At 39.6% G+C, this 25,259-nt stretch overlaps 1 protein-coding gene across 6 annotated transcripts in view; it reads left to right on the plus strand.

Moving 5' to 3' along the window:
- Positions 1-15,830, plus strand: part of ASXL3 (ASXL transcriptional regulator 3) — a 128,117-nt gene extending 112,287 nt beyond the window's left edge. For all 6 annotated transcript variants that reach the window (XM_071418849.1, XM_071418872.1, XM_071418863.1 and 3 more), the window contains 2 exons: positions 2,832-4,767; positions 7,165-15,830. In XM_071418849.1, the coding sequence (XP_071274950.1) occupies positions 2,832-4,767; positions 7,165-10,845 (5,617 nt within the window). In that variant the 3' untranslated portion in view covers positions 10,846-15,830. The remainder of the gene's footprint in view (positions 1-2,831; positions 4,768-7,164) is intronic.
- The last annotated feature ends 9,429 nt before the right edge of the window (positions 15,831-25,259 follow it).

Raw genomic sequence — 25,259 nt, forward strand, 5'->3', positions numbered from 1 at the left:
ATATGCTGCAGCTCCGTGATTCTCTTGCCTTTTTTCACTTTGGTTTTTAAACTAGCTTTCAGTATGATTGGGCTGTGTCTCTTTTCAGCCATGTTGGTTTGACTGAACTAGCAGAATTTGTAAGCTTCCCCAAGCTGTTTCTTACATGCACTGTCTGCAAAATGAATCTGTCTTGCAGGCTAACTTGGTCACTTTACAGAGTAGTATTTTTGCTCTGACTTAAGTGAATTTGATCTTTTAATATCCCATAAGTAAATTCAAGTTTCACCTTCTACTTAGGGAAGGACTATTAATAGATGCAGAATCTCTGTAAGCATTTTTATGCACTCCACAGTTGATAGCAATCAAAGACTTTAGGGTGCTTTTTCCCTGTTAGCTCTCAGCATTGCATCTTGTGTTCGCTCTTTTCTGTACCCAGGCTGTTTATCGTGGCACTATCAGTTGCAGTTTACTTCCATCCATTTTTGTTCTTTTTCCACTTCCTCATATTTGTTCATTTTTCCTCTCTCTGACTTTTTTCAAAATACAAAACATTATTCTGCAGTCACTTATCTAGGATCAGCTGATGCATGTTGATAGAAATCCACATTCTTCTGGCTTGTTGCCCCAAGATTGCAAGGGTTATACTCTATTATGTCAATATATTATCTCTTTTCTCACTTTTGAGAGTTACATGTCAGGATAGTACTATCAGCTAGACCAAAGCTTTAATTTTGGGTAAGCCTCCTCCAAATTTTATTGCTGATTTAATCCTTTTCTTACTTTGGTTCTTCCCCCCCACCCCCCCAGCCAGTACTATTTATCACAGCACTAGAATATCAGCATTCATATATCTTTGAGTAGCTTTTTGATTTTTTTTACTGGATGACTGAGTGCCCTTACTTGACCAGTTGAATCCTGTCCTTAGCACTTTCATTGAAATCTGCTTGCTGCTGCACTCATATTTTTGTGCTGTTTTGCAAACTTTGGGTGTCTTTTTCTCTAAGGGAGAAGACAGATCAGCTGTTTATTTTGCAATCTGAGATTGCCTTAAACATGCTGATCTTGAGCCTTCTTCTTTAGAAAGCCTTTTTCTTCAGTTTCTTCTTCAACATGGTAGTATTTCCAATATTGAAAAAAATGATTAAAATTCAGTACATGTTCTGCTGGCCTTAATCTGCCTTATCTTATTTCACTTACAGTTCTTTATCTTCAATATGTTGCAAGAATGTGTGTATTTGTGTAGTGTCCTTGTGACAGTTTCATTCACCTTTATTCTGTCCTTCATCCCTTTGCTGATTTTCAATCCATGAAGATAACCATCAAGCAGTATCTTTTCATGATGTAAACCAGCTAGAGAAAATAGACCATTGATTCAGTTTTCAGTAATGGACTGGATTATTTTCCCCTTCCCATTTTCCTGAGATAATTTTGGCTCCTTAACACAAGGAATTTTAGAGGAAGTTACTCACCAAAACCCTGGTAAACTAAACTTTACTCACCTAAACTTACAACCTGAATTTAGACCACATGGGCAACTTATAGTCTATACAGAACAAAGGCACATCTTCTGAAATGCATTCAGTGTGGGAATTGTGAATTTGCTGCTCTGAATTGCTCTCTAGAGGGTCCTTCCTCAGCATATTGATGGCAAAGGGAGACTTTGTTCATTATTAGTGTCTAGTAGTAGGCAATACTAATAATTAAGAGTGCTTTTTGGGATGCCAGTTCCAGGCTGGGTTGGTTTGGGGTTTTTTCTTGGGTTTACAGCTCTCACTATAATACATGTGTTCAGTGTTTTTAAAATGCACAACCACAGATTTTGGTTTTTTGTGTGTTCTGTACTTTCATCTGAATAGGGCTTTGTAGCTCTGTATCCTCTGGCTACCCACTGATAAGCAATTTTGCTTCCATAGCTTCTGAATATCTTTTATGCTTGCTTGTTTCCATTTTATTCTTTATTTTCTGATTAAATGATAACAGAGATCTGTTTAGCAGATTAGAAGATCCTTAAGACCATGAAATTTCTTTTAAGGCCTCCCACCAAGCTTTTGTGTATTTTCTACTATTATGGAATTGCTGAGACATAAAGTCTGCTTGGAAAATCTTCCTAAAGGTGCTGAGCGTCTGTACTCCCACTGGCCTTAGAAGGAAATGAGGATGTTAGAGCACATACATTTTTCAAAACAACCTTTTTTTTTTCATCTCTTGGCTTTAGTTTTGTTTCGGGGGGTTTTTTGATGTTTTAGTTCTGCTGATGTAATAAAACTTTATTTAAACTAGTATTTTCAGGCTCAAAGATAAGAAAATCTTCAGAAGCATGCATAGTATACATGGTTCCTTTGCACTTCATCCCTGAGAATGAATGCATAGGTTGTAAATATGTATCTTTTAGCTCCTTAAGAATGTTGAACTTCTTTCATATTGTCAGCTATGTTAACCCTAAAAGCAGGCGGAACAGGGAAAAAGGGATTTCCTTTACAACTGCTCCCACTAGGAGATGATGCAGTTGTGCATTTCTTCTGCAATGGATGCTCAACCAGTGTTGCAATATTGTGCTGATATTTAAAAAAAAAAAAAAACCAAAACAAAAAACCAGGAATGTAGACAGAGAGGTTACTTATATTAAAAATATTAATGGCTTTTAACACTTGTAAGAAAGTCTCAGTAGTTAGGTTTCCATAATACATAAAAGTGTATATAAATTAGTTAGCCACCACTTAAGCAAGCCACTATTGTAAACTTGAAAATATGTATTTTTTGGAAATAAAAAATGTGGGTGAAAAAGGTTAGCCTATTCCCTTATCCTTAATGTGATGGAAATATCTATTTTAATTTCTGTTTTTCTTTAGGTTGGGAATGTCAAGAGGAGAATCAAAGAAGCTCACTGCAGTGCAGAACAATGATGAAGATGAAAGCAATTCTTTGTGCAGATCTTCTGGCACACCTGGTCCTTCTAAGCAAGCAACCTTTGAGGATCAAGAGGAGAAAGGTGCTAAAGTTCAAGCTTTACCAGAGAGAGATTATAGTCCATCTCGTTGTAGTATGGAGCAGGTTCCTGTCAAGGATCTAACAGCAGATTCTGAGGATATACTGATACCTGAAGAATCAGTAATTCAAGAAGAAATTGCTGAAGAGGTCGAGACAAGTATTTGTGAATGCCAGGAGGAGAATCATAAGCCAGAACATGAGTTTTCTGAGGAGTCTGTAAGTCCAGCTGGCACAAATGAGGAAACAGAGGCAGTACAGCTTGCAGACAGCACTGAGTCCTGTGTCATGATGAATGATGTAACTGATACTGGATCTCGCATTGAAATTAAAGTAGAGTTGAAGTCAGAATGCCCTCAGGAGGAGATGTCAGTTGTGATAGATCAGCTGGAGGATTGCATATCACCAGCACGATCAGCTTCATCTACAAACTCTGTCAGCGGTACAGCTGAGAAGGATTCTGAGTCTGCAAAAGACCTAATTGTGCCAGAAATGCAAAGTGCTGCTCTGGAAGGCTCCTTGTTCACTGGTGGAGGCATTGCAGTGGATATGGAGCTTCATAGTGACCCTGAGGAGCAGTTGTCTGAGAATGCTTGTATTTCTGAAACTTCCTTTTCCTCTGGAAGTCCAGAAGTTTGTATTGCCTCTCCTGGAGGAGACACTCAATCGACTTCAGAGGAGCCCTGTACTCCAGCATCTCTTGAAACAGCTTGCTCATCTGAAGTGTCCAGTTCTGAAAATATTGAAGGTGATATTCAGCAGAAGGCCAGTGATGAAAACTTGAACACACCCTTAATGTCGGAAATCTCTCCGATGTCCACCTCACCTGTAACCTCAGAAGCATCTTTGATGTCAAATTTACCTTTAACATCAGAGGCATCACCAGCTTCTAATTTACCTTTAACATCAGAAACATCTCCAATGTCTGATTTGCCTTTAGCATCAGAAACATCTTCAGTATCGTCTGTTCTAACTTCTGAAACATTTGTGACAAGTAGTTTGCCTCTTCCATCAGAGATATCTCCAGTTTCTAATTCCCCAAGCAGTGAAAGACTTACTCTGCAACAAACGAAATCACCTTTGTTGGAGGACTCCCTTCCCACTCTGAAAGAAGAAAGCTCTGTCATTCCTAAGGTGGTTCAGGAAGAGAATCTGGTTCAGCCAAAACAACTTCAGAGTGCCCCTGAAAATATGAAAGTTGGTCCACTAACAATTATACCTGATACTTCAGTATTGGAAGAGTCCCAAAGCAAGAACCTCAGTCATCAGCCATGTAAGACACATTCTGAAATTGAGAAATCCTACATTGCATCTATCCCAGAACACACTCCTCCAGAGGTGATCAAAAATAAAAATCACAGTGTTCAGCAAAGAGGTGACAAGAAAGGTACACTCTTGCCCTCAGAGGTATCTGTCTTATCAGAAGGATCACTTGGCAAAAATATCGAATTGCTTCCATCAAAGGCACATGATAAACTATATACCTCATCTCTAGAGAAAGCTGCATTCTCTGAAGTGTGCAGAAGTAAATCTCACAAGCTAACAGGCAGCACCCAAAGTCGTCTAGAGAGCTCCCATTCTTCCAAGTCTTTAGAATCCACAAAATCACCAGAAGCAAGAAATGAAAGTAGAGACCCAGAGATCCCAAAGAGGAAAACAGCAGAACAGCACGGTTTTGGAATCTGTAAAGAGAAGAGAGCTAGAATAGATGATGACCTGCCTCATCGTAGTGCTTCATCAACAAGTCCATCTGATAAAGAACAGCCGCCCAGAGAGGAACCCCGAGTTCCACCCCTTAAGGTAAAGTAATGAATGAACAGGGTGGCCTGGAAACAAAATGTTTATTATGTCCCTCTATGAACTGCATACGAGCACAGTACATGGTATATTTTTTGGGGATGTATAAGGGTTGTTAGTACTGATGGTTTTGCTTTACTATTACATTTCCACCATGCCAAATTACTTCTGATACAGATATATCTACACTTGTTCAGTAGGGGTCAATCAATCTTTTGCTAAAAGATTGATTTTGTTTGTGGCAGAGCTCTCCAGGATCCATTGGTTTAATCCAATTCAAGATCTTCCCCACCACTCATATGCAGCACTTGTTTTTCTAATTTTGTGCTTGTTCCCATCTGTATTTTGTGCTTGTTCTTCTGTGGATGTCTTTTCCAGCAAGCATGACTAATAAATGTTATCATAACCAGTACTTAAAAAACAACCAACACCTTAATCCAGCAATAGAACCAAGAGCCAGAGTAGTTGAAGATCCTTTTGCAGGCCCAAGGCTTGGGGCAGGATGAAATATAAGATTTCCCTGTAGAATTAACTGGAAACAGACCTATTGGGGGAAGTATCTGATATATATAGATATATAGATATATATATATATATATACACCTTTGTAAATGCCAAAGCAAAGGGTAAAAAAATAACACCACCTAAGCAAGCACTTGTATGTGTACTATTCTGCTATGTAAGAAAGTATATTTCAGTTGAAAAGGGTTTTTTTCATAACAGAGAGTTCTGTAGATTCAGTTATATATAGGCTCAGTGTTTTGAGCGTTTTAATTTCATACTTGATGACATCAGCCAAGTTTAAGATCCAATTTACTGTATTTAAGCCATTGACTTTGCAATACTAGTTCCTGATTATTCAGAAATGCCCTTTTCTGCATTTATTTTTAACTTCTGCAGTCACTGAACATTGTTAATATGGCCAGGAGGGCAAATAGACTAATAGGCTTTAATCACTAGTGCAGAAGCATATTTCAGATAATTTATTTTTAAGAGCAGTGATGCAATTGGAAGTTAGCCCCGTTCTGAGTTTAGTGATAGTCTTTCATATTTGGAAGGTTCTATCTAGCGTAATAAATTCTAATAACTCTCTAAGCATAAAGAAAATAGATCACTAGGGAATAAAGAAAGGTCAATACTATAATAATAATAAAAAAAATAACCAAGTACTTAGAGCTCTAGGAGTTCTGGTAATGCAAAGTGGAAACTGAAAAGAGTTGCTGCTGAAACTGAAAGCAGAATGTTTTGAAGAATTGTGAGCAGTCAATTCCAGTATGCTTTTTGTGTAAAAAAATTTGGCTCTTGTATCATCTCACCAACAAACCCCTATCATTTGTAATTAAAGGAGGAAAAAAGAACCCAGTTCTGTAAGTCATTCTGTTGTATGGCTGTCACTTCCCATCATATCTTATGACTACTTTTTCTACAAATACTACCTAATTTTCTACTCAGTTCCTTTCAGAAGATAAGTCATAGCATTAACCACTAAGTCCTATTGCTAGAGACAGCCAGTAGGCATATGTCCATTTTAAGAAATTGAATTTTTTTTCCAACCTTGGGGTATCCTGAGAGAGTGTATGAGTTACAAAGTGGTTCCAGGATTCTTAATCCTGAAAAACTATATGCCTAATTGGAAACATCCTAATAATTCCAGTGATTTTACAGGTTATTGTTTTGCTTAAAGTGCTAGGTATTTAATTTTTTAATATTTGTGAGTTTACTATTTATAATCTTGAGGATTTAATTTTTGAAGTGCAGTACTGTAAGAGTTATCCAGGGATGTACTGAAAGTGAGTCTCTTAAAAATGCAAGTGAGGAAAGAAAAGGCATATCCTTAAGTGATTTACTTTTTTTACACCTCTTAAATCCTCCATCGTGGAAGTTGGAAAACAGGCTCAGTGGAGATACCACTACATCCTGTCTAATGGCAAGATTTGTTGTCTGGTTTATGAGCAAAACACAGGCTTAATCACTGGTGACCAAGGAGAAGGGCACTACGTGATTGTTACTTTTTCACATGTTTGCAGGAAGGGGTTGCTTGCAAGTTCTTGTCCAGTATCACTGCACGAGGTTTGCTGATCATCTCAGGTAGATGCACTGAATATAAAACAGGTCTGACAAATTGTATCTGATAAGCATCATGTTGTCATCCAGCTCAATCTTTCTTCCTGTCAGAAGGATCAGTGTGAGTAGGCTAATGCAGGTGTCAATTATTCACGCTGGAGGATGATAAAATATTGAAACATAAATATCATTAAGTTTTAGCAGGTTTTTGTCCACCTGCATTGAACAGTAATTCCTTTCATTACCTTCCTCTGACCCTTAAAGAGACAGCTGGTTATTTAAGGAGTTGATGATCTCATTAAAATTTACTGGGTTTTTTTCTTTTTCTTCCTTTAGATCCAGCTTTCAAAAATTGGACCACCTTTTATCATCAAGAGCCAGCCTGTTTCTAAACCAGAACCTCGAGTTTCCCCAAGTACATCAGTCAGCAGTGGGAGAAACACTGGGGCTAGAACTCTGGCAGATATCAAAGCAAGAGCTCAGCAAGCAAGAGCCCAAAGAGAAGCTGCGGCTGCAGCGGCCGTGGCAGCAGCTGCCAGCATAGTCTCTGGTGCAATGGGGACCCCATGCGAAGGTGGGAAGACAAGAACGCTGGCACACATCAAGGAGCAAACAAAGGCCAAGCTATTTGCAAAGCATCAAGCCAGAGCTCATTTACTCCAGACTAATAAAGAATCAAAGTCACAGTTCAGCTCAAAGGAAAGTAGTACCTCATCTCTGGAGATACCAACGACTACTGACACGAAGATTGAAGGTTCTACTGGTGTCATTATAGTTAATCCTAACTGCAGGTCCCCTAGCAACAAGTCTTCTCATCACCGTGAGACCACCACTTTATTGCAGCAGTCCCTTAACACAGCTACGTTACCAGAAACTGCTACTGAGATACCTGTGCACAGTTCTGATGAAAATATACCTGTGCCACAATTGTGTGAGAAAATTATTTCATCTACCTCTACTGAAAGTAACAGTGTGCCAGTGCTTTATAATAAAAGTTCAGTCTCTGTGTGTGTTTGCAGCACTGCTATGTCTGGAGCAATTAAAGAACTTTCTTTTGCAAGTTCTGTTGATAAATCCTCTGTGTTAATGTCTGTTGACAGCGCAAACACAGCAATTTCAGCCTGTAATATGAATATGCTGAAAACCATCCAAGGGGCTGATACTCCATGCATAACTGTTGGACCAAAATGTATTGATAACAGTAATGTACCGGTCTCCATAGACAACACAGTCTTATCAAACACCATCGATGACAAAAGGTTGCCAGTACCCAGTAATAATGTGAATAACGCGGTCTCCGGTCATTATGCCACTGTGCCAGCTTCATCTATTGCAAGTAACTTGCCAAATCATCTCTCTGGTAGTTCTGTACTGATTCCCCCAGTGGGGGCTACCAACAGATTTCCTTCTGATAAGATAGCCATAACCAGGTGTAGCGAGCAGAGCACTGTCTCCATCCACACTACCGTCAGGTCAGCTTTAAGTTGCAGTGAGGCCCTTGCAGCAGCAGATTCTGTTGCAAGGCCACCTATCGCAATGTTTACTGGTAACATGGTGACAATAAACTCTTATGATAACGCTACTAAATTGAATGCTGATCTCTTAGAAAAAAGCTCTGGAGCACGAAGCCGAATGGATCTCTCTGGTAAATCTCATCCACTGAGCTTTACACAAACTGCCATGAATAGGTCTATACCTTGTAAAGTCATTGTTGACCACACTACGAACCAGAATTCCAGTCTGTCACTTTCTTCTTCTATTGAAAACATGGAGAACAGCATTGACCTGCAGAGCAGACCTGTAAGGACAGAAGCTGCCTTACAAAGTATAGCTTGTCCTCAGGTGTCTGTCATAAGCAGGCCTGAAGTGGTTGCTAATGAAAACCTTGAGCACAGTTCCAGCTTTCTCACCATTACAGCAAAGCAAGACAGCAAAAACTTGCAGGCAGGTTGTTCAAGTCTTCGAGAAGTGCCTCTTGCTCCTCAAGATAAATTAATTGAGGCGGTTACTACCAGCCAAGGCTTTGCTGAGCAACTAAGAGGTCCTTCAGCACTGAAAAATGAAGCCAATGCTGCCTGTGCCAATCAGTACAACACTAACAATAGAATTTGTTGGCGTGATGAGGAGGCAATGAATACAGACCAGCCGGTGGTCAGCCATCTTACCTCTGGTAAGCATAAGGAATACACAGAGCAAAACTGCTTGAAAAATGTCAAAAGTGAACCTTCCAGTTACACACAAATTTCAGAACTGCAATCCAGGAGTCTTTTGACAAGCATTGCTGTTCCTGTTAAACTGGAAACTAATGAGACTGACAAGTGCTTCAGGATGGACACCGAGGATTTTACAGGACCTGAAATGCCTGCCCAGAGTGCAGAAATAGCCACGAGTGTGCAGCCACCGCAGACCTCCAAGACATCCATCGCGGACTCCATGGAAGACTCCCTGTCCCTGACAACAGAAACCCTAAAGAGAGTTACGAGTGCCGGGGGCTCCAGCTGTCGCTTGTCGTCAGTGGAGGCCAACAACCCCTTAGTGACACAGTTACTGCAAGGCAATCTGCCTTTAGAAAAAGTGCTGCCGCAGCCCAGATCAGGAGCCAAACTAGAAATTAACAGGCTTCCCTTGCCTTTGCAAACTACCTCAGTATGTAAAACAGTAGTGGCTGAGAGAAATATCGTTGAACATGCTTCCAACTCTCCTAATCCAGATGGTAAAGGATATACAGCGGGCAGCATAGCCCCGCTACAAATCAGAAAGCGTGAAAACCATCCGAAAAAGAGGATGGCCAGGACTATAGGGGAACATGCTCAAATTAAATGTGAGCCTGGGAAGGTGTCAATGGACACAGATGTTAAAGTGGCTCCTTGTGTAATTAGTTCCAGCATGAATCAGCTAGGGCACGGACAGCCATTTAAGCAGGAGTGGCTTAACAAACATGCCATTCAGAGCCGGATCGCTCACAGCCCAGAGATCAAGCAGCAGAAGAGACCGTTGCCTTCATGCAGTTTCCAGCAGAGCTTATTTCACATTGATAAAAATGGCAGCTTTCACGCAGAAGCCAGTACCTCACATAGACAGAATTTTTACCAAATGTCCATGGCTGCAAGAGGCCCCATTCCTACGGCAGCTTTGTTGCAAACTACTTCAAAAGGCCCACCTGGCTGCAACTCATTTGCTTTTAGCAGACACCTGGAACAGAAGGGTTTGGGAGACGTGAATATTTCTACAGCAGCTCACCAGCTGAGGCTAGGAAGTGTGTTTTCCCCTAATATTCAAATTAAGGAAGGTGATGACATTGCCAGTGCCTCTCAAACTCTGCAGAGTAAAACATTAACGCATCCCCCTGCTCCCCCTCCGCCCCTGCCACCTCCTCCCCCATCTCACCCAAATGCAGAAGTCCCCTCTGATCAAAAACAACCGACAGTTACTATGGAAACCACTAAAAGACTTAGTTGGCCTCAGCCAGCAAGCATCTGTAGCAATATAAAATCTGAACCTATTTCTTTTGAGGAAGGTTTAAGCAGCAGCTGCGAACTGGGCATGAAACAAGCTTCCTATGATCAGAACGAAGTGAAAGAACAGTTAAAAGCGTTTGCATTAAAAAATGCAGACTTCTCTTCCTATTTACTTTCTGAGCCACAGAAGCCTTTTACCCAACTTGCTGCTCAGAAAATACAGACGCAGCACCCACAGCAGCAGCAGCAGCAGCAGCAGCTCTGTGGAAATTATCCAACAATACACTTTGGTAGCACAAGTTTCAAAAGGGCGGCATCTGCAATTGAGAAATCGATTGGGATTTTAGGAAGTGGTTCAAACACTGCCACAGGCCTGTCTAGCCAGAACGCGCAGATCCCGGTTCAGAAATTTGCTGACAGCAGCAACGCCGACGAGCTGGAACTGAAATGCTCCTGCAGGCTGAAAGCCATGATCGTGTGCAAAGGCTGCGGAGCTTTCTGTCATGATGACTGCATAGGGCCTTCCAAACTGTGTGTAGCTTGTCTGGTGGTGCGGTAGGAGCTCAGTCAAAGATGCAGTATCCCTTATAAACATGGGAGAGCAGGACAAAGGAACAGAGAAATTGGAACAGTTTAGGCCACTAATGGTTTGCAATTAGTGGATTGATTTTTTTAAACTTTTTGTTGTTGTTGTTTATTTGGTTTTTTGTTTTGCTTTTTTTCTCCTACATGGTGCTTTCAAAAATTAGTTATTCTGCCTGAGTGCCATTTTCTGGGAAGAAGAGGAGACCTGTAGAAGTAGTTTAAAAAAAAGATAGCCTTGTTACTGAGGCATCTATGAGCTCTCTTGCTGTGCTAAAAAGAAAAAGAAAAATGCATTAATGCATGTAATTCGTAGCTTCTATTTATTTGCACAAAGTGCAGCACATTTTTTCTCCACTGTTTGATATTTGATATGAGCTGCAGGTTAAAGATCAGTGGAAGAATAGCACTGTAAGAAGTGGAGTAACTATGCAGAATGAATAACACACTGAATAGCAGCTGGTGTGAGTGGGGTAGTGGCAAGGTGTGGGGTGCCGACCATTGTAGATTCTAAGTCAGTTTGCAGTCTTTTTGCTGACAAGATTGTTTTCTTCAATTGACTTTCACTATCTAGTGCTAAAATGTAGTCACTTCACCTAACAAAAGAAATTTTAAAAAGGAATTTAGATGGTTAGAGAAGTTTCCTTATGTGCCTGCCAGGGACTGTGGAACTCAAATCTTACTCATCATCTCTTCTTTGTTGATTCCTTGAGAAAGATTTGTGGTGAGTTAGCAGGACCAACACTGGAAACACATTGGCGAGTCTGGAGAAGGTAACTTCTCTGCTGGAGATTAGAAATCTCTTTTCTCTTCCTGTTTCTCACTCAAATGGTCTTTATTTGTATTTGTCTCTCTAATCTGTCCACTAGGTTTGTCAGTCCCAAATATATACAAAAATAAGGTCAGACATAGGTCATTGGTTCTCGAGGTTGTAGTCTTTTTGTGGCCTAAAAATGGTGTAATCTTCTGATGAATGAATAAGGAAAGATTTTAATTGCATATTGGTTGAATGTTAGCTTATCATTTTTTTTCCTCTTATGTGAGTTACTCTATTTCAATAACATCTGAGAGTTTTGCCATTTAAAGTAGTTCTTAGAAGTACTTACAACACTGACTTTTTTTCTCTCAAAGAAAGTCAGACCCCTTCTAGAAATTTGGAAGCGAAGTGTATTTTTAAAAGGGATACTGCATCTTTAAAGTAACCTTCAGTAGTTATCCAGTACTGTATTTACATTCAGGACTATAGCTGCATTCCAGATGTGCTAGCCACCATAACAGCAGAAAAGAAAAATGGTGATTTTGGAGTCCTATTCACCTAAAAGGAAAATATTATAAAGGGATAAAGCACATGCAGTTGCTGGGGAGATGAAAACACCTTGGGTTTTTCTTTACTCCCACTTCCAAGAACACAACATGTGGAGTTCAAGTCACCTGCCAATGGTTGGGTCTGCCCAAATGTCAGCATCAAGAGAAACAGGTTTTTTTTACCATCACAGTAGAACCTCACTAATCCAAAGACCTTACAGCCTGCCCAAGAAAACTGATTTTCCTTGCACAGTTTTAAGAGAGCAGTGTAGTAAGAATGTGTGAGATGTAAGACTGCTTGGTTTCTTCGTGCAGTGAACTGTTGCGTTCTGAAATACCAATGTGAATGATAGAGCTACATTTAGGAAATGAAAAGTATGCTGTATTTTAGAGCATACTTTTTTTGTCTGATCTTTGTTTGTGTGCTTTTCATCAGCTGTAACTGGTCTCCCTGGCTCAGGGGCATATTAGTGAGGTTCTGCTGAAGGAAGGAACCATATTTATTTTCTTGCGGGACCATTTTCACGAACATGATAAATGCCGTTTGTTGTCTTAAAAGTGAGCTGGAATATCTACAACATACATTCCTGTCATAGGAAGCTCTATGGTGCACCTTGATGTTCTCTTTTATTGTAATTAGCAACACATCAATATTATTTTTGACACTGTGTGGTACAAAGGCCATTTGTAATAACTAACAAATTTGTTGCTGATACAATAATATTTTCTTTTTTCTATACAAAAGTGCTCCTTAATATGATGTGAACTAAGGAACGGCTTCTCAGCACTTTCAGGTCTTCTGGTAGGAAAATAAGCCAGCTAAGCAAAAACCTAAAAGTCACCAAGTGAAAATTAGCATCCACTGCTATGCCAGCTGCTGGTGAAACAGCAACTGGGCAATACTCATGAGTAAGCATGAGTGTAGTCAGTTAATATATATCAGATTCATAGTTGAGGAGCCTTTGTATTGGAATTGTATTGCATTGTATTTATACTTGGTAGAGCTAGGATCTTCTATTTAAAAAACAAAAGAGAGCAACCAGTCTTAGACTTCTATTTACCTATGTTTATATAAGCCTGCTGGGAATCCTTATTTCTAGCTCAGGTTTTCCTGTCCACAGCACATAAGTCAATATTTGTTTGTACTTGCATCTTGAAATAGTTCTTGTATTGACTGACATAATACAGAAATAAATTCTGGCCACGGTATAGTTTTCCTTTGTTCGAAGGGTAAGGGGAGTGACTGATGTGATAGGTCACTCATTCATGTCATGTTGTCATTTTTGTATCAGGATTGCAACTTGCATGTGTGAGGTCATGATAAAATGTATTTTAAATGGCATTAGACTGGATGGTGCTATGTTACATTATACAACTGACCAAACTCTTCCATAGTGCAGTTCCACTCCTTTCATTTTGGAGTCATTGGAGATGCACCAGGAATAAATTCAAGCAATTAGTTAGCAATGGTGGTGAAATGTTGTTACAGAATAGGTTTAGGGTATGAAAATACTCAAAAGCAACCACGGTGATGCGAGAGCCTGATTGAATCCTAGCGTGACTGAAAACCTTACGTGGATTTTGGTATCACACAAATGCCTAGGGAAGAGTGACCCTAGGCCTTTGGTAAGAAAACAGTCACATTTAGACATTAATTTTGAATTGCTCCATTTTTTTGTTGTTGTTTGATTGTTCAGGTTTCAGGCTCAATGTCATTGTGTTTTCTGATGACCATGCCATTTGCACCGTGGGTTGTTAATAGTTTATGCACTGAAAAGTGGTGGAAGAATTACTTAAGAACACACTGCTCTGTGTTTGTGTGTACGTACGTATGTGTCCCAATGTCCAGCATGTATAATTTACCTTTTTTTTGTTTTTAAATCTCAAAATTTGTCCCCCTACTCCTACCCCTGGAGCAGCACTTTTGGGTGAGAGGGAGAAACGCTTTTTTCTTTCCTCCCTCTTTGTTGTTTTAATTGCATACCTGTGAGATATGCAGATAACGTTAGGGCATTTGCAGTGAGTGTGTTTGTGTGTTTCTGTTCCGAAATAATTTTTCCAAGCAGAAACTCCCTTTGAAATAATGTTAAAAATAATTAAGAAATGGTGAACTGGACGCTCCCTGTTTGCATTTTATTTATCTGCTGAGATCTAGTACACGAAATAGCATTTAAAAGACAAAAATAAAGGTTGAGCCATAAAGCGAAAGGTATATTCTCTGTACTATAGGCTTTCTTCTCGAGGGTGGTGCATGTTGTCAGGGTAAGCTACAGAAGGTGCAGACGGTTTTTCAGGGCCCTGCAATTCCTTGCACAGTTTTTAAGCTGGTGCATATGGTGCTTTATAATGCAATTTCTGAAGTAAAATTACCTTATGCTGCACCCCCTTCCCCTTGTGAACACACGCACAATTTCAGAATCGTTATTGTAGCCTCTGGTTTAGCAGTTTCTCCAAGGTGTGGTGAAGTACCAGGATAAACACTCGAGATGAGCTGAGAAGTGTCACCAAAAGGGATCATTTTAGCTGACGCACATGAAGGGCCCTGCTCTGAACACTGAATGACTTCTGCAGTCTCCTGGCAGCAGCGCAGCAGCTCATCTTCCATGGCTCTGCGGAGCACTGGGGGGGAAGCAGCGAAATATTCAGTGGCTTTATCATGGACCTGTGTGGCTAAATGTTTCTGAATCTATGAAATCCTGTTGTCTTCGGTCATCATGCTTTGTCACTGTAAAACCAACGAAAAGAAAAAAAAAAAGCATTTTTTAGTCTAATTTAAGGAGCTGCTTCTTTTATAGCACATAATATTTCGCTTTGTACTATATTTGATAGTTAAAGAATAATTTAGTCCGTAGAATAACTTTGTTGTATTTGTACTGTTCATGAATGTTACAAGAAAAGTGCTTTACTTTGTTGCCATAATTCTCTTGTACTGCTGTAAAATATTTTTTCTGCTTTATGGAAACTTAACTCGGTTCACATTTTCAGTACAGGGTTTTTTGTGTGTATGTAATTTTTTTTTTTTGTCAGTATTCTGAATGTTTACATCTGTTCAACATTAGCCATTCTATGCCTTTATAGGGCAGTATTACTCCTGCAGTATAACAGCAATGTGAAATCCACTCGTACCTAACATGCATGAGAAATACAGATTTATTGGGGAGATCCCTAATGTGCATAGATACTTTTTCTATCTGCATTCAGTGAAGTAAATACCCTCCTTCAGTCCTCTACCAAAGAAAATGTTATCCCCACAGGACAAGCTCGGAAAGTGGTTCTCTGAATTTTCAGAAGGGGGTGTAGTTGGTTTCAGCACGATTGCTACAGTTTAATGCTGTTATGCTTTGCTTTGTTACCCCACCAGATGTGACTGGGTGAAACAAGCATTTTAGCAATTTTTTGTGTTTCAAGACAGTGTTTTGTTTAGAATTCAGGGATCATGCTTTCTTTAATGGTGCTGTTTGTTTTATTATTTTTTTTAAGAAAACAACCTTTTGTTGCCTACAGAAATGACCATTCACAAAACCATAAATTAAATAAAATAATTTGTCTTCATAACTTTTCTCCCTTTCCTTTCCCCCTTCCCTGTCCCTTGAAAATAACAACTTGGGCTTCAATATTAAAATATTCTGGAAAAAAAAATAAAGAGATAAAATAATATTTGTCATTTGTTTATTTATTTTATGTTCAGTGCCTTAGGCAGGAGATCCTCCTTGTGCACATCCATTGTATGTACAGGTTGATGAACTAGAAACAGGAGAGAGAAATCAGCCCTTTGTAAAGGATTTTTCAGTTACAATGATGTAAGGCACAGTTTGAATTAATTCTGATGTAATTTGAGTATTAATCATTTTATACTAGTAAAATGGAACAAGGTGTTGTATACTAAGTTGTTTAAGTAGAATAGTTTGTGGATGAAGGGGATTATCTTACTTCAGGTGGTTTATGCTGGGTGTATTTTAGTGGTTTGCCTCTGACTGCAACCCCATCCAGAACATCCTTCACAACAGCAACCATCCCAGCGTGCACTTCCCTCATTTCCCATTCCCACAGCAGAAGAAATTAAATGTCCATGGTGCATGAAAGGCAACCGGTCCAAGTTATGTTCCTCAAAGCAGTTATTTCCTCAGGTCTGGAAGGCCTTTCTGAGATGGAAATTCAATAGCCATTTTATATTAAAATGTAAAAAACCACTACATTTTCATCATATTAATCTGCACAGAGAGCTTTGAGTACTGATGGTGAGGGTGCAAATGTTGCAGGATGAACAACAAGCAGCTTTTTCACAAGCTTGCTCGCAAATATCCTAAACACCATCTTTTTTCTAGCCTCCTGTCATTATTTCAGATGTGACACCATCTGAGGGTCTTGTTAGCAGCAGATGACAGCCCTGTCTGCCAAAATATGTCCAAATGCAGAAATAAGGCAATATCAACCTCTGTAATTTATAATTCACTGATCTTTTCTTCATATCCAATACCCATCTAGCAAACCCTCTCAACATCTACTGTCACGTAGATAATTTAACTTAGTTTGTTCTGGTTAGAATTGGCTGTTTTTGCATGGGCCTGTGCCAAAGCAGGGACCAGCTCTGTTTCTGGCAGCAACAGCTTTTAAAAATTATTTTATTTTTTGTCTAAGCATTGTAGTGTAAATAATTTTTTTAAATCTGTACTAAAAATTAACGTTTGTCCTTTCCTTAATTTTAAGCCTGTAAAATAATTTTGTGCATTTTTATTCCATCCCATATTCGGTTTTTCTGAGGGGTTTTCTAAGGACCTTGCAAGTATTGCGGGGTGAAGCCTTGTGATTTCTTCTTTTGTGTCAGCGAGCCCAGCCTTAGCCTGGCGGTTCAGCCAGCAGATGGCATCAGGAGAAAACAGGCTGCTGTGCTCTCCGAGCCTTCCTGTCCCCCGGCAAGAGAGCACAGCATGGAGAAAGCCTGCTGCGAATTCTGAGGGTTTCTACCTTCGTTTTTCCTTTAGCTGTAGTGAAAACAAGCCTTCCTTCCCCCTCCCCAGTCCCGGAACTTGGCTTTCAGTAAAAATTATGCCCTGAAGCTCACATCATCCTTTCCTGCTCTTGGCACTGTCGGAGTCGTGCAGTCTGGAATTGAAGTAATGATACACTGGAAAAAATTCTTTCCCAGGCCAGAGACACAGCTTTTTTTTTTTTTTTCCCCCCACCCCGCAGTTTCCTTTGTTACTCGTGGATGAAGAGTGGTAGGACAAAGCTCTTTGTGTGGAGGGGCTCCACAGAATATAATATGAAGGTATTAGCACAGCTTGGTGTGCAGAGGATGTGCTGTTACTAAGCCTGGCCTTTGCTGGATGGCAGGCTTGCAGTGGAAGGACCATCAAGCGTGGAATGGAATGGTTTAGGTTGGAAGGAATCTTAAAGCCCAACTAGTTCCAGCTTGCCTGCCATGGGCAGGGACACCTTCCACTAGACCAGGTTGCACAAAGCCCCAAGGTCACAGGCCTGACCTTGAACACTTCCAGGAACAGGGCATCCACAGCTTCTTTGGGCAATCTGTTCCAGTATCCCACCACCTTCACAGTAGAGAATTTCCTGTTAGTATCTAATTTAAATCTACCTAAATCTAATCTAAACCTGTTCAGTTAAAATATCTTGGAGCACCACCACCTCAGAGACAGCTTTCCATGCTAAGGAAGGTAGATAGTCACATGTTACCTGCTGGTAACTGCTTGTGGGGGCAGAGTACATTATTTGTATGGCTGGATTTTTATAGAAACTGAGCTATACATAGAAATAAAGCCACATTCAATGAGATAATTCAGGGACCTGGACATTGGCACTCTGCAAATACAGAGAAGGCACTGATAAGAGAAGCTTGTATCTCAGTTAAATGTCAGGCACTTGCTTTTAAGTATTGAAGGTTCATACTCAGAGCTTGGGAGATGCCTCTAGATTCACCATCAGTGATGATATCAACAGTTGTTTCACATAGTCATGGGGGCAAAATATCTAGATTGTACTTTTTGGAAGCTGATGATATTGGATAAATGTGAGTTTCTGTGTACAGGTCACTTTTGTGTACTGTGTCTTTTGTCCTGATTTTGTAGAGCTTATTTCATTCATCAGTTTTATCTCCATGTCTTTCCAACAAAAACTGAAAGCTTTCTTCAAATATCTCTGGCATCCTCATGCATCTGCCAGCAGGACAGAGAATAGTTTAATATCCCACATAGAAAAAAACACATTTGGAAATACACTGATTATACTGGATAGTTGGCTTCTATTAATAAGAAATCATTGCTGTATTGAGAAAAATAAATGATTGTTGATATCAAAGTAAAGGGGAATATGTGAGGGGTTTTTTTTTAAATATTGATCCTTGCTGTAGTCTTATTTGCTTCTGATTCCCAACTGTTCAGATCCATTCAGCAAATCATTTTTGCATTCCCCTTGATTGAGAATTCTCAGCCCAACATCTGTTGTGCAGAATCTTTGCTACTGCTGCATGCATTTCTGGCATTTAAAGGAGCAAATCTGGACAGTGGTGGAGAGACTTGCAGGCAGTGCCTCAATCTTCACTCATTTACCTCTGCATTGTGCAGAATAAGATGGAGACTTTGGGAAAAATAATGGAGTAGCTGTGGAAACACAGTAACACACATTCCTCGACTTCCTTTATTGAGTGAAAATGTCCACGCCTCAGTTTTTTTTTAAATGAGGGTAAGCAGGAGCTGACCTGCAGGAGTCAGAATAGACCATCATCCCAACTTCCATCCAGAAGTGAGCATTTACAGTTCAGCAAGTCCAAAGTGTCCTCAGAATATTAGGAAAACAGAACCAACAAAGATAAAACCATAGAATTTTTAAGGTTGGAAAATATCTCAGAGAGATCATCCAGTCCAGCTCAGTGTCAGCCTAGTTTGTCACAGGAAAGAAGCATGGATAATGAGATTGCATGAGACTAGGGAAAAAGAATCTTAGTTGCATTTTTGGAACAAGTGATCCTGCCAATTGATTTAATTTTTAGTATCTGCAGAATTTCAAGCATTAAGAACAACTTTTGTAGCTCTAAATTCAGAGAGAAAGTGAAATATTTAAGGAAAAATAGGCCCACATCTAGTTGATAGGATAAAATTATGAAAATTCATGGCTAGTTTCTTAAAAACTATGTTTGAAGGTATTTTTCTGGTTATAAAATTTAAGTTACTGTATGATCAACATTATTCTAATTGATGGGCTTTGTTTAGATTTTCTAAAATAGGAATTTCACAGCATTAGTTTCTTGGTTATAAAATTGCTTGCACTGCCACACAAGTCTGTTCTTTGTTGTGTAGGACAGCTCAGAAAGTAATGCAGAAATACATTCAGTGTCACCTATTTCAGATAAGTGCCTCATGTTTCCTAGAAAGAATTAATCTAAATTGGAGAGGAAATCTTTTTTGTCTTTTCAGCTCCTTCAAAATCAAGTGAAAGGGCAGTGAAAATAGTCATGGAATTCAAGGGAATTTGAAGGGTATTACTGGATTTGGGGAAGGTACCTTCTCCATTCTGCTTCTTCTAAACTTTCTGAGAAAAAATGTCAAGACCTTTATGAAGCGTGGAGGTGACAGCAAAGAGGAATTATATGTACAATGGTGCCAGTGGTACTCGAATACTTAATAAAAAAGGATTTAGAGAACCTTGGGCAGAAAATGAAATCACTCTTGTGAGGAATAGAAAGGAATATGTGTGAGGTGTCAGTCACGAGGGGTTCTTCTCTCTGGCATCTGATAATTGTGACACAGTTACAAAAATAAAAAGATTAAGGACAACTGGAGCAGAGCAAAGCATTAGAAAAGTGGGCTATGAAGTACATTTAAATCAGGATTAAGTATTACAGAATTTCTTCTGCTGCAAAAAGAAGGCTGATTTTATTCACATAATTTAGAACCTAAGAAATAGGATTGCCAGAAATCCAAAGGCCAGTTTGTCTCCGGTGCTCCTCAGTAGTCTCACCCTGCTGAGGGTGGTGCTGGTGGTGGTGGTGGTGAAGGTCTGCTTCACCCAGCTGGCACAGCCTTCACTCATGGGCAGTTTGTTTCACTGCTTCACTGCTCTTACACTTAATTAGAGGGCTTATCCTAATGTTTAGCCCAGATCTTCCTTGCTGCTGTTTAAGCCCATTCAGTCTTATCTACTCTTCCCAGGCATGGAAAATAACTTCTTCCCAGACTTTTCCAGCAGTCTATTAGATATCTAGGCTGCTCATTTTTCTCTCTTGCTTTTCCATTGTTTAATTTAAATAATCCTGATAATCAGCCTTTCTTGATAGGTCATGTTTTCAAAACTCCTAATATTTTCATTGATCTTCTGTGGACTCCCTCCAGTTTGTTCAGATTCTTTCTGTCTTTAGATCCCGAGAGTGAATGCATTATCTCAGCTTGAGGCTGAGCCTAAAGGTGGGACTGGTCTGCACAACCTAGAGGCTAAAACTGTACCCTGTGTCCCAGATCAGTGTTTGATTTGTCAATGACCTCTTTGACTTGGGTTCAGTTTGGGCTCAGTAACTCCCTGCATCCTTTTCAGTAAAGCTGCTTTTAGCTTCTTCTTCCCCACACTGTATTTGAAGAATTATTTCTAAGGATAGAATATTCTGTTTATCAGTACTTAGTGATATCATAAGCTTTTAAACCATAACTTGAACTTGTCCAAATAATTTTAAAATCCAATTCTGTGTCTCAAGAAGCTTACAGGATTTCTTGGGTAGGTATCATCTGCAAATTCAGAAAAAGAGGACCATGCTATCACAGGATAGCTCCTGTTGAAGGGCCCTCAGTAAGCCATCAAGCTGAGCCTTCTGCTCAGAACTTGGTGTCCCATCACTCATCTCATTGACTGAAATGTTTGCAATGAGCCAAGCCAGAACTGACTCTGCTGCAGTTGCTGCCATGACTGTGTCAGAATGGTTTTCCCCCCATTTCTGACCAATTGGTTTACAGTCTTGCCTCGTTTACTTATGAAAAGGTCATGGAAATAATGCTGAAAGCTTTACTAAATGTAAGTGTAAGATCTACTGCTCTTAAGTCCACAGAGCCTGTTACTCTGTCAGAGTGGGAAATTAGACTGGGTTGGCTCAGCTTCTTCTTGACCAATTCATATTGACTGTAGCTGTTTTATTTTTTTATCTGTGGAGGTGCAATAAACCATAGAGTTATGCTAACACTCTTTCAGAGAATGAAATGAAGCTGATGATACTAACTCCCTGTCACTCCTTCTGTTGTTTTTTTTTTTAATCTAAGTGGTTGTTATGTTCATCCTTCCCCACTTTTCCCTGCATCACCTAATTTCACAGGTTCTGCAAGATAAGTCCTGGTGGCCCTGTGGCAGAATCAGCCCCTCTTCAAGTGCTCCCCAGGGACAGTCCTGATGCTCACATCAGTATAAAACATACAGCTCATAGATGTTCTCCCCTAACTTAAGACTGAGATGTACCCTTTTCTCACTGGTGCCAATTATACTAATAATCTGATAATAATCAATATTTTTAGGGGTGGTTTTCCCTCTCCTTTAAGTAGCTGACCAGCTGGCACTTTGCTATTCCTCCTAACTGCTGATGTCCACCAAGAATGCCTTTTTTGTTGTTGTATTTAATGTCCTTTCCTGATCAAACTTGACTTTTATTTGGTGTTTCTGATTTCAGCATTACAGGCTTGTACTATAGGTTATCACTTTTCATGTACTACTTTTCCTTAAGGAAAGAAGTGCTCCAGAAGAGGAAACATTGTTAAAAATTGTCCTCTGGCTATCACTTATCACTTCTCTGCTGTAAAAATCGACTTGCTTCTTCAAAACCTTGTTTGAACTGAAAAAGAAACACCAAAAAACTTTGTGACAATCCAAGCCCATCAAGTAATTTTAAGCTGAATTTTAAAATACCTCCCAACCATTGTTGAAAATTTCCAAAATTTAGAATGTAAAATTGGTTTCAAGGTGTTCAAGATCAATAATATACAATAGACAAGAGAGGAGCTATGATATTCAGATCATAAAGACAAACTATGAAGAAAATAGTACCTTGACACAGCATATGTTTTCATCAAGATAAAGCTAGTCCTGAAACAAAAAGAAGGGTCCATAATGAATATCAGAAAATGAACTGCAATGCTAACTACAGAAAAACAATAATGAAATAGTGAGCATAATGTCTGTTTGGTCTGAAACATGAAGAGCCCAAGGGATTAAATCCCTTTTATACACCACACAAAGATCATTTCAAAGGACTAATTCACCTGTCATAAACACAAAATCAGCTGCACTTCCTCACTTTCTTACACATTTTGCAGAATTTAGTATTTTTGACTGGTTTTCTGTGGCTATACAGCTGGTAGTTATTTGCTCCAGTGTTAGGAAGTGTAAATGGGTACCAGTTTACTATTACAGGATTCTAAATCAACTTAATGCTCATTTTACCTGTGAAGAGATCTCTGTCACTTGTCAAGAAGAAAGAATCTATTTCCTCTAAGGTTAATATATGGTTTGGAACCTGCTCATGCAGAAGCATTGCATGTACATGAAGTAAAGACTGGTTCAAATCATGCACACAGAAAATAAAGAAAACCACTGGCATTATTTATGTTTTGATCCATTTTTTTCCTTAGATTGGACTGAGATTTGTTTGGAACTGAAATGCATATGCAGAAGAATTCCAAAGTTGAACATCCAACCAAAGTGCAGCAAAACCCCCACTGCAGCTGCCACTATCAGCCCTCTGCAGTGATGGCCCCCTGTCACTTTGCCAAGAAGGAGCTGTTGCAGAAAATAAATAAATTCTCTATCCCTCGACCAAGCAAGAGGGGTCTCAGCTTTGGCAGGTGCAGGAGTGTGAAAAAAATAAATACTAATCAGATATTTAGAAAGGAAAAACATTCCTTGTTCATTCCTCAAAAATAATCTTGCTTCTGCTTGATGCAAAATGGTATTAAAGAGTATGGGGTTCATACACACAGAACTTCTCCTATCAAAATCAATGACATCGAGAAGTAGGTTTATTATTGCTTAAATGATAAGGTTTTATTTAAAAAGTATTTGGTATTAAAAAATAACCTTTCCTTATATTTCAAAATTATTACTCTTTAGTTGTCCCCCTACTTGCACTCTAAAACTTATTCATTATACTTTATTACATTATTTACTCTAGAACTTATTAATGTACTCATCCTCCTATTGAGAGTTGCATGAATTCACTGTATTAACTCTGGAGCAACAGGGAATGAAGCAGAGTTATGTAGCACAAGCACATAAAGTGTCCCAAAGTAGGTGGGTGGTGTAATCCTGATTACCTCTTAATTGCACATTCATTTGGGTGCATTATGCATGTGAGTTTCATTGTAGTTACAGAGTATATGTGCCAAAGACTTTTCCTGCTGAAATTACTGTCCTGGTAGGCAGGAGGACCTTGCCCTGCAGTCAGTGTGGACAGCAGGCCATACTGCCTAAACCAGGGACGTCTGGGAATGTTGGTGAGCTCCAAGGTTAACTGGCAGAGCCAGCACTGGGACTTCCCTGGAATGGAGCTTCTTGGTGCAGGCCAGAACCTCAGCAGAAGTTGTTCTTCCAGTGTATTAGTGGACATAACTGTGTTTAATTGCTGAAAAAAATCCTGGGTGCCTCTTGATTTACAGTCACAGAAGCTGAGATGTCTGTCAGGATGCACAGGGTGCATTTCCTGTGTGAGTTGTTCAGGTCACACGTGAAGGCACAAGCAGACAAGGAGTCTGAGATGTACCATTTTACAGGCACATCTCAGTCATCAGGGCATGTGGGCATATCAGAATTGCTGCATGTGCTCTAGAGACACACTTTTAGCCTGGAAATTTCAGGCGGTAACATGGTAACTCTAAGAGTGGGCTGAGACTGTGCAAAGAATTGTTTTAACTTTCGATCTTATTCTTCCTTCTATCGTTTGTTGCTGTGCTTTGCTGAAAAGCTGTTAAGTGTAAGATTAACATAGTTGCAGATTTTACTCATGATCTCCTCACTGTTGTGTTTCTCAGTTTTTTCTCATTCAGCAGCTTAACAAGCTTATGTTATCAAAATGAAAATACAGACGTAGCTCCCTTATACTGTTGGGCTCAGCATTGCACATCTATCACCTCAACTCTATTTCAGTACAATCTATTTTTTTTTCTTTTCTTTAAACATGCTGTGTTAGTCAGCTGTACTTCTGAAAGCCAGAATTTACTTCACAGAAGGCAGAAAGAAAAATTCAGATCTCTAATAGAGGCAAGAAATTCCTTTCTCCAGTATTTACAAGACATTTTGGAATTTTCATTGTCTTTTGCAAAGACTCAGTGTTGTATTTTTCCTCAGGCAAGAACACCCACAATATCAATGCTCTCAGCTTTTCATGGTCTCTCCTCTGCCTCAGAAATGTAACCTTTCTCCAGCTCCTCTTCTAACCCTCTGATTGTATCTCTTCCATACATTTCCTTTCCTTCTGCTCTGACTTGTCCAATGGTATGGTGTCTCCTGCATCTGCTGCCTTTGCTCTAATTTTTTAATTCCTTGGAGTTTTACTTGTTCAACACTTGTTGGCTGCTAACATTGAGACAAGCCTTTGAGACAAGTCCTCATTTCTCAGTGATGCTTATCTACAGAAGATAATGGAGACACAGTTGGATGTGTTTGGGATGGAGGCTGATTCTTTTATACATCCACTAGTCCAAAGATCTGCCTGGGAGAGCCCCATGGGATACAGTTTTGGAGAAAACAAGGGTCCAGAAGAACGGGCTGGTTTTCAAGGATGACTTATCTGAACTCAAGAAGAGCCCATCCCTACGAAAACATAAACAAGCAAGCCAGCAGCAGAAGGCCTGCATGAATGCATGGGGACCTCCTCTCTTTGAGAGTAAAGGTGTTATCTTTTTTTTCCAATTTCATCTTTCTAACACAAGGATTCCCCCTTTTTCCTATCTTTATTTTGGACTTTTTGCCCTGTTTTGGTCTGTAAGTAATGTTTTGGAATGTAAGTCCTCAGGATATGGCAGTGTGTAAACACCACATACCGACTGTTGCTGCAATTTTGTGTCTCAGAGCTGTCACATGGAAAAATGCATAGAAAGATGGGGGGAA

The sequence above is a fragment of the Agelaius tricolor genome, unplaced genomic scaffold (genome assembly GCF_023055355.1).
Source record: "Agelaius tricolor isolate 1412-34295 unplaced genomic scaffold, bAgeTri1.0.p SCAF_2, whole genome shotgun sequence".
Taxonomy (NCBI): domain Eukaryota; kingdom Metazoa; phylum Chordata; class Aves; order Passeriformes; family Icteridae; genus Agelaius; species Agelaius tricolor.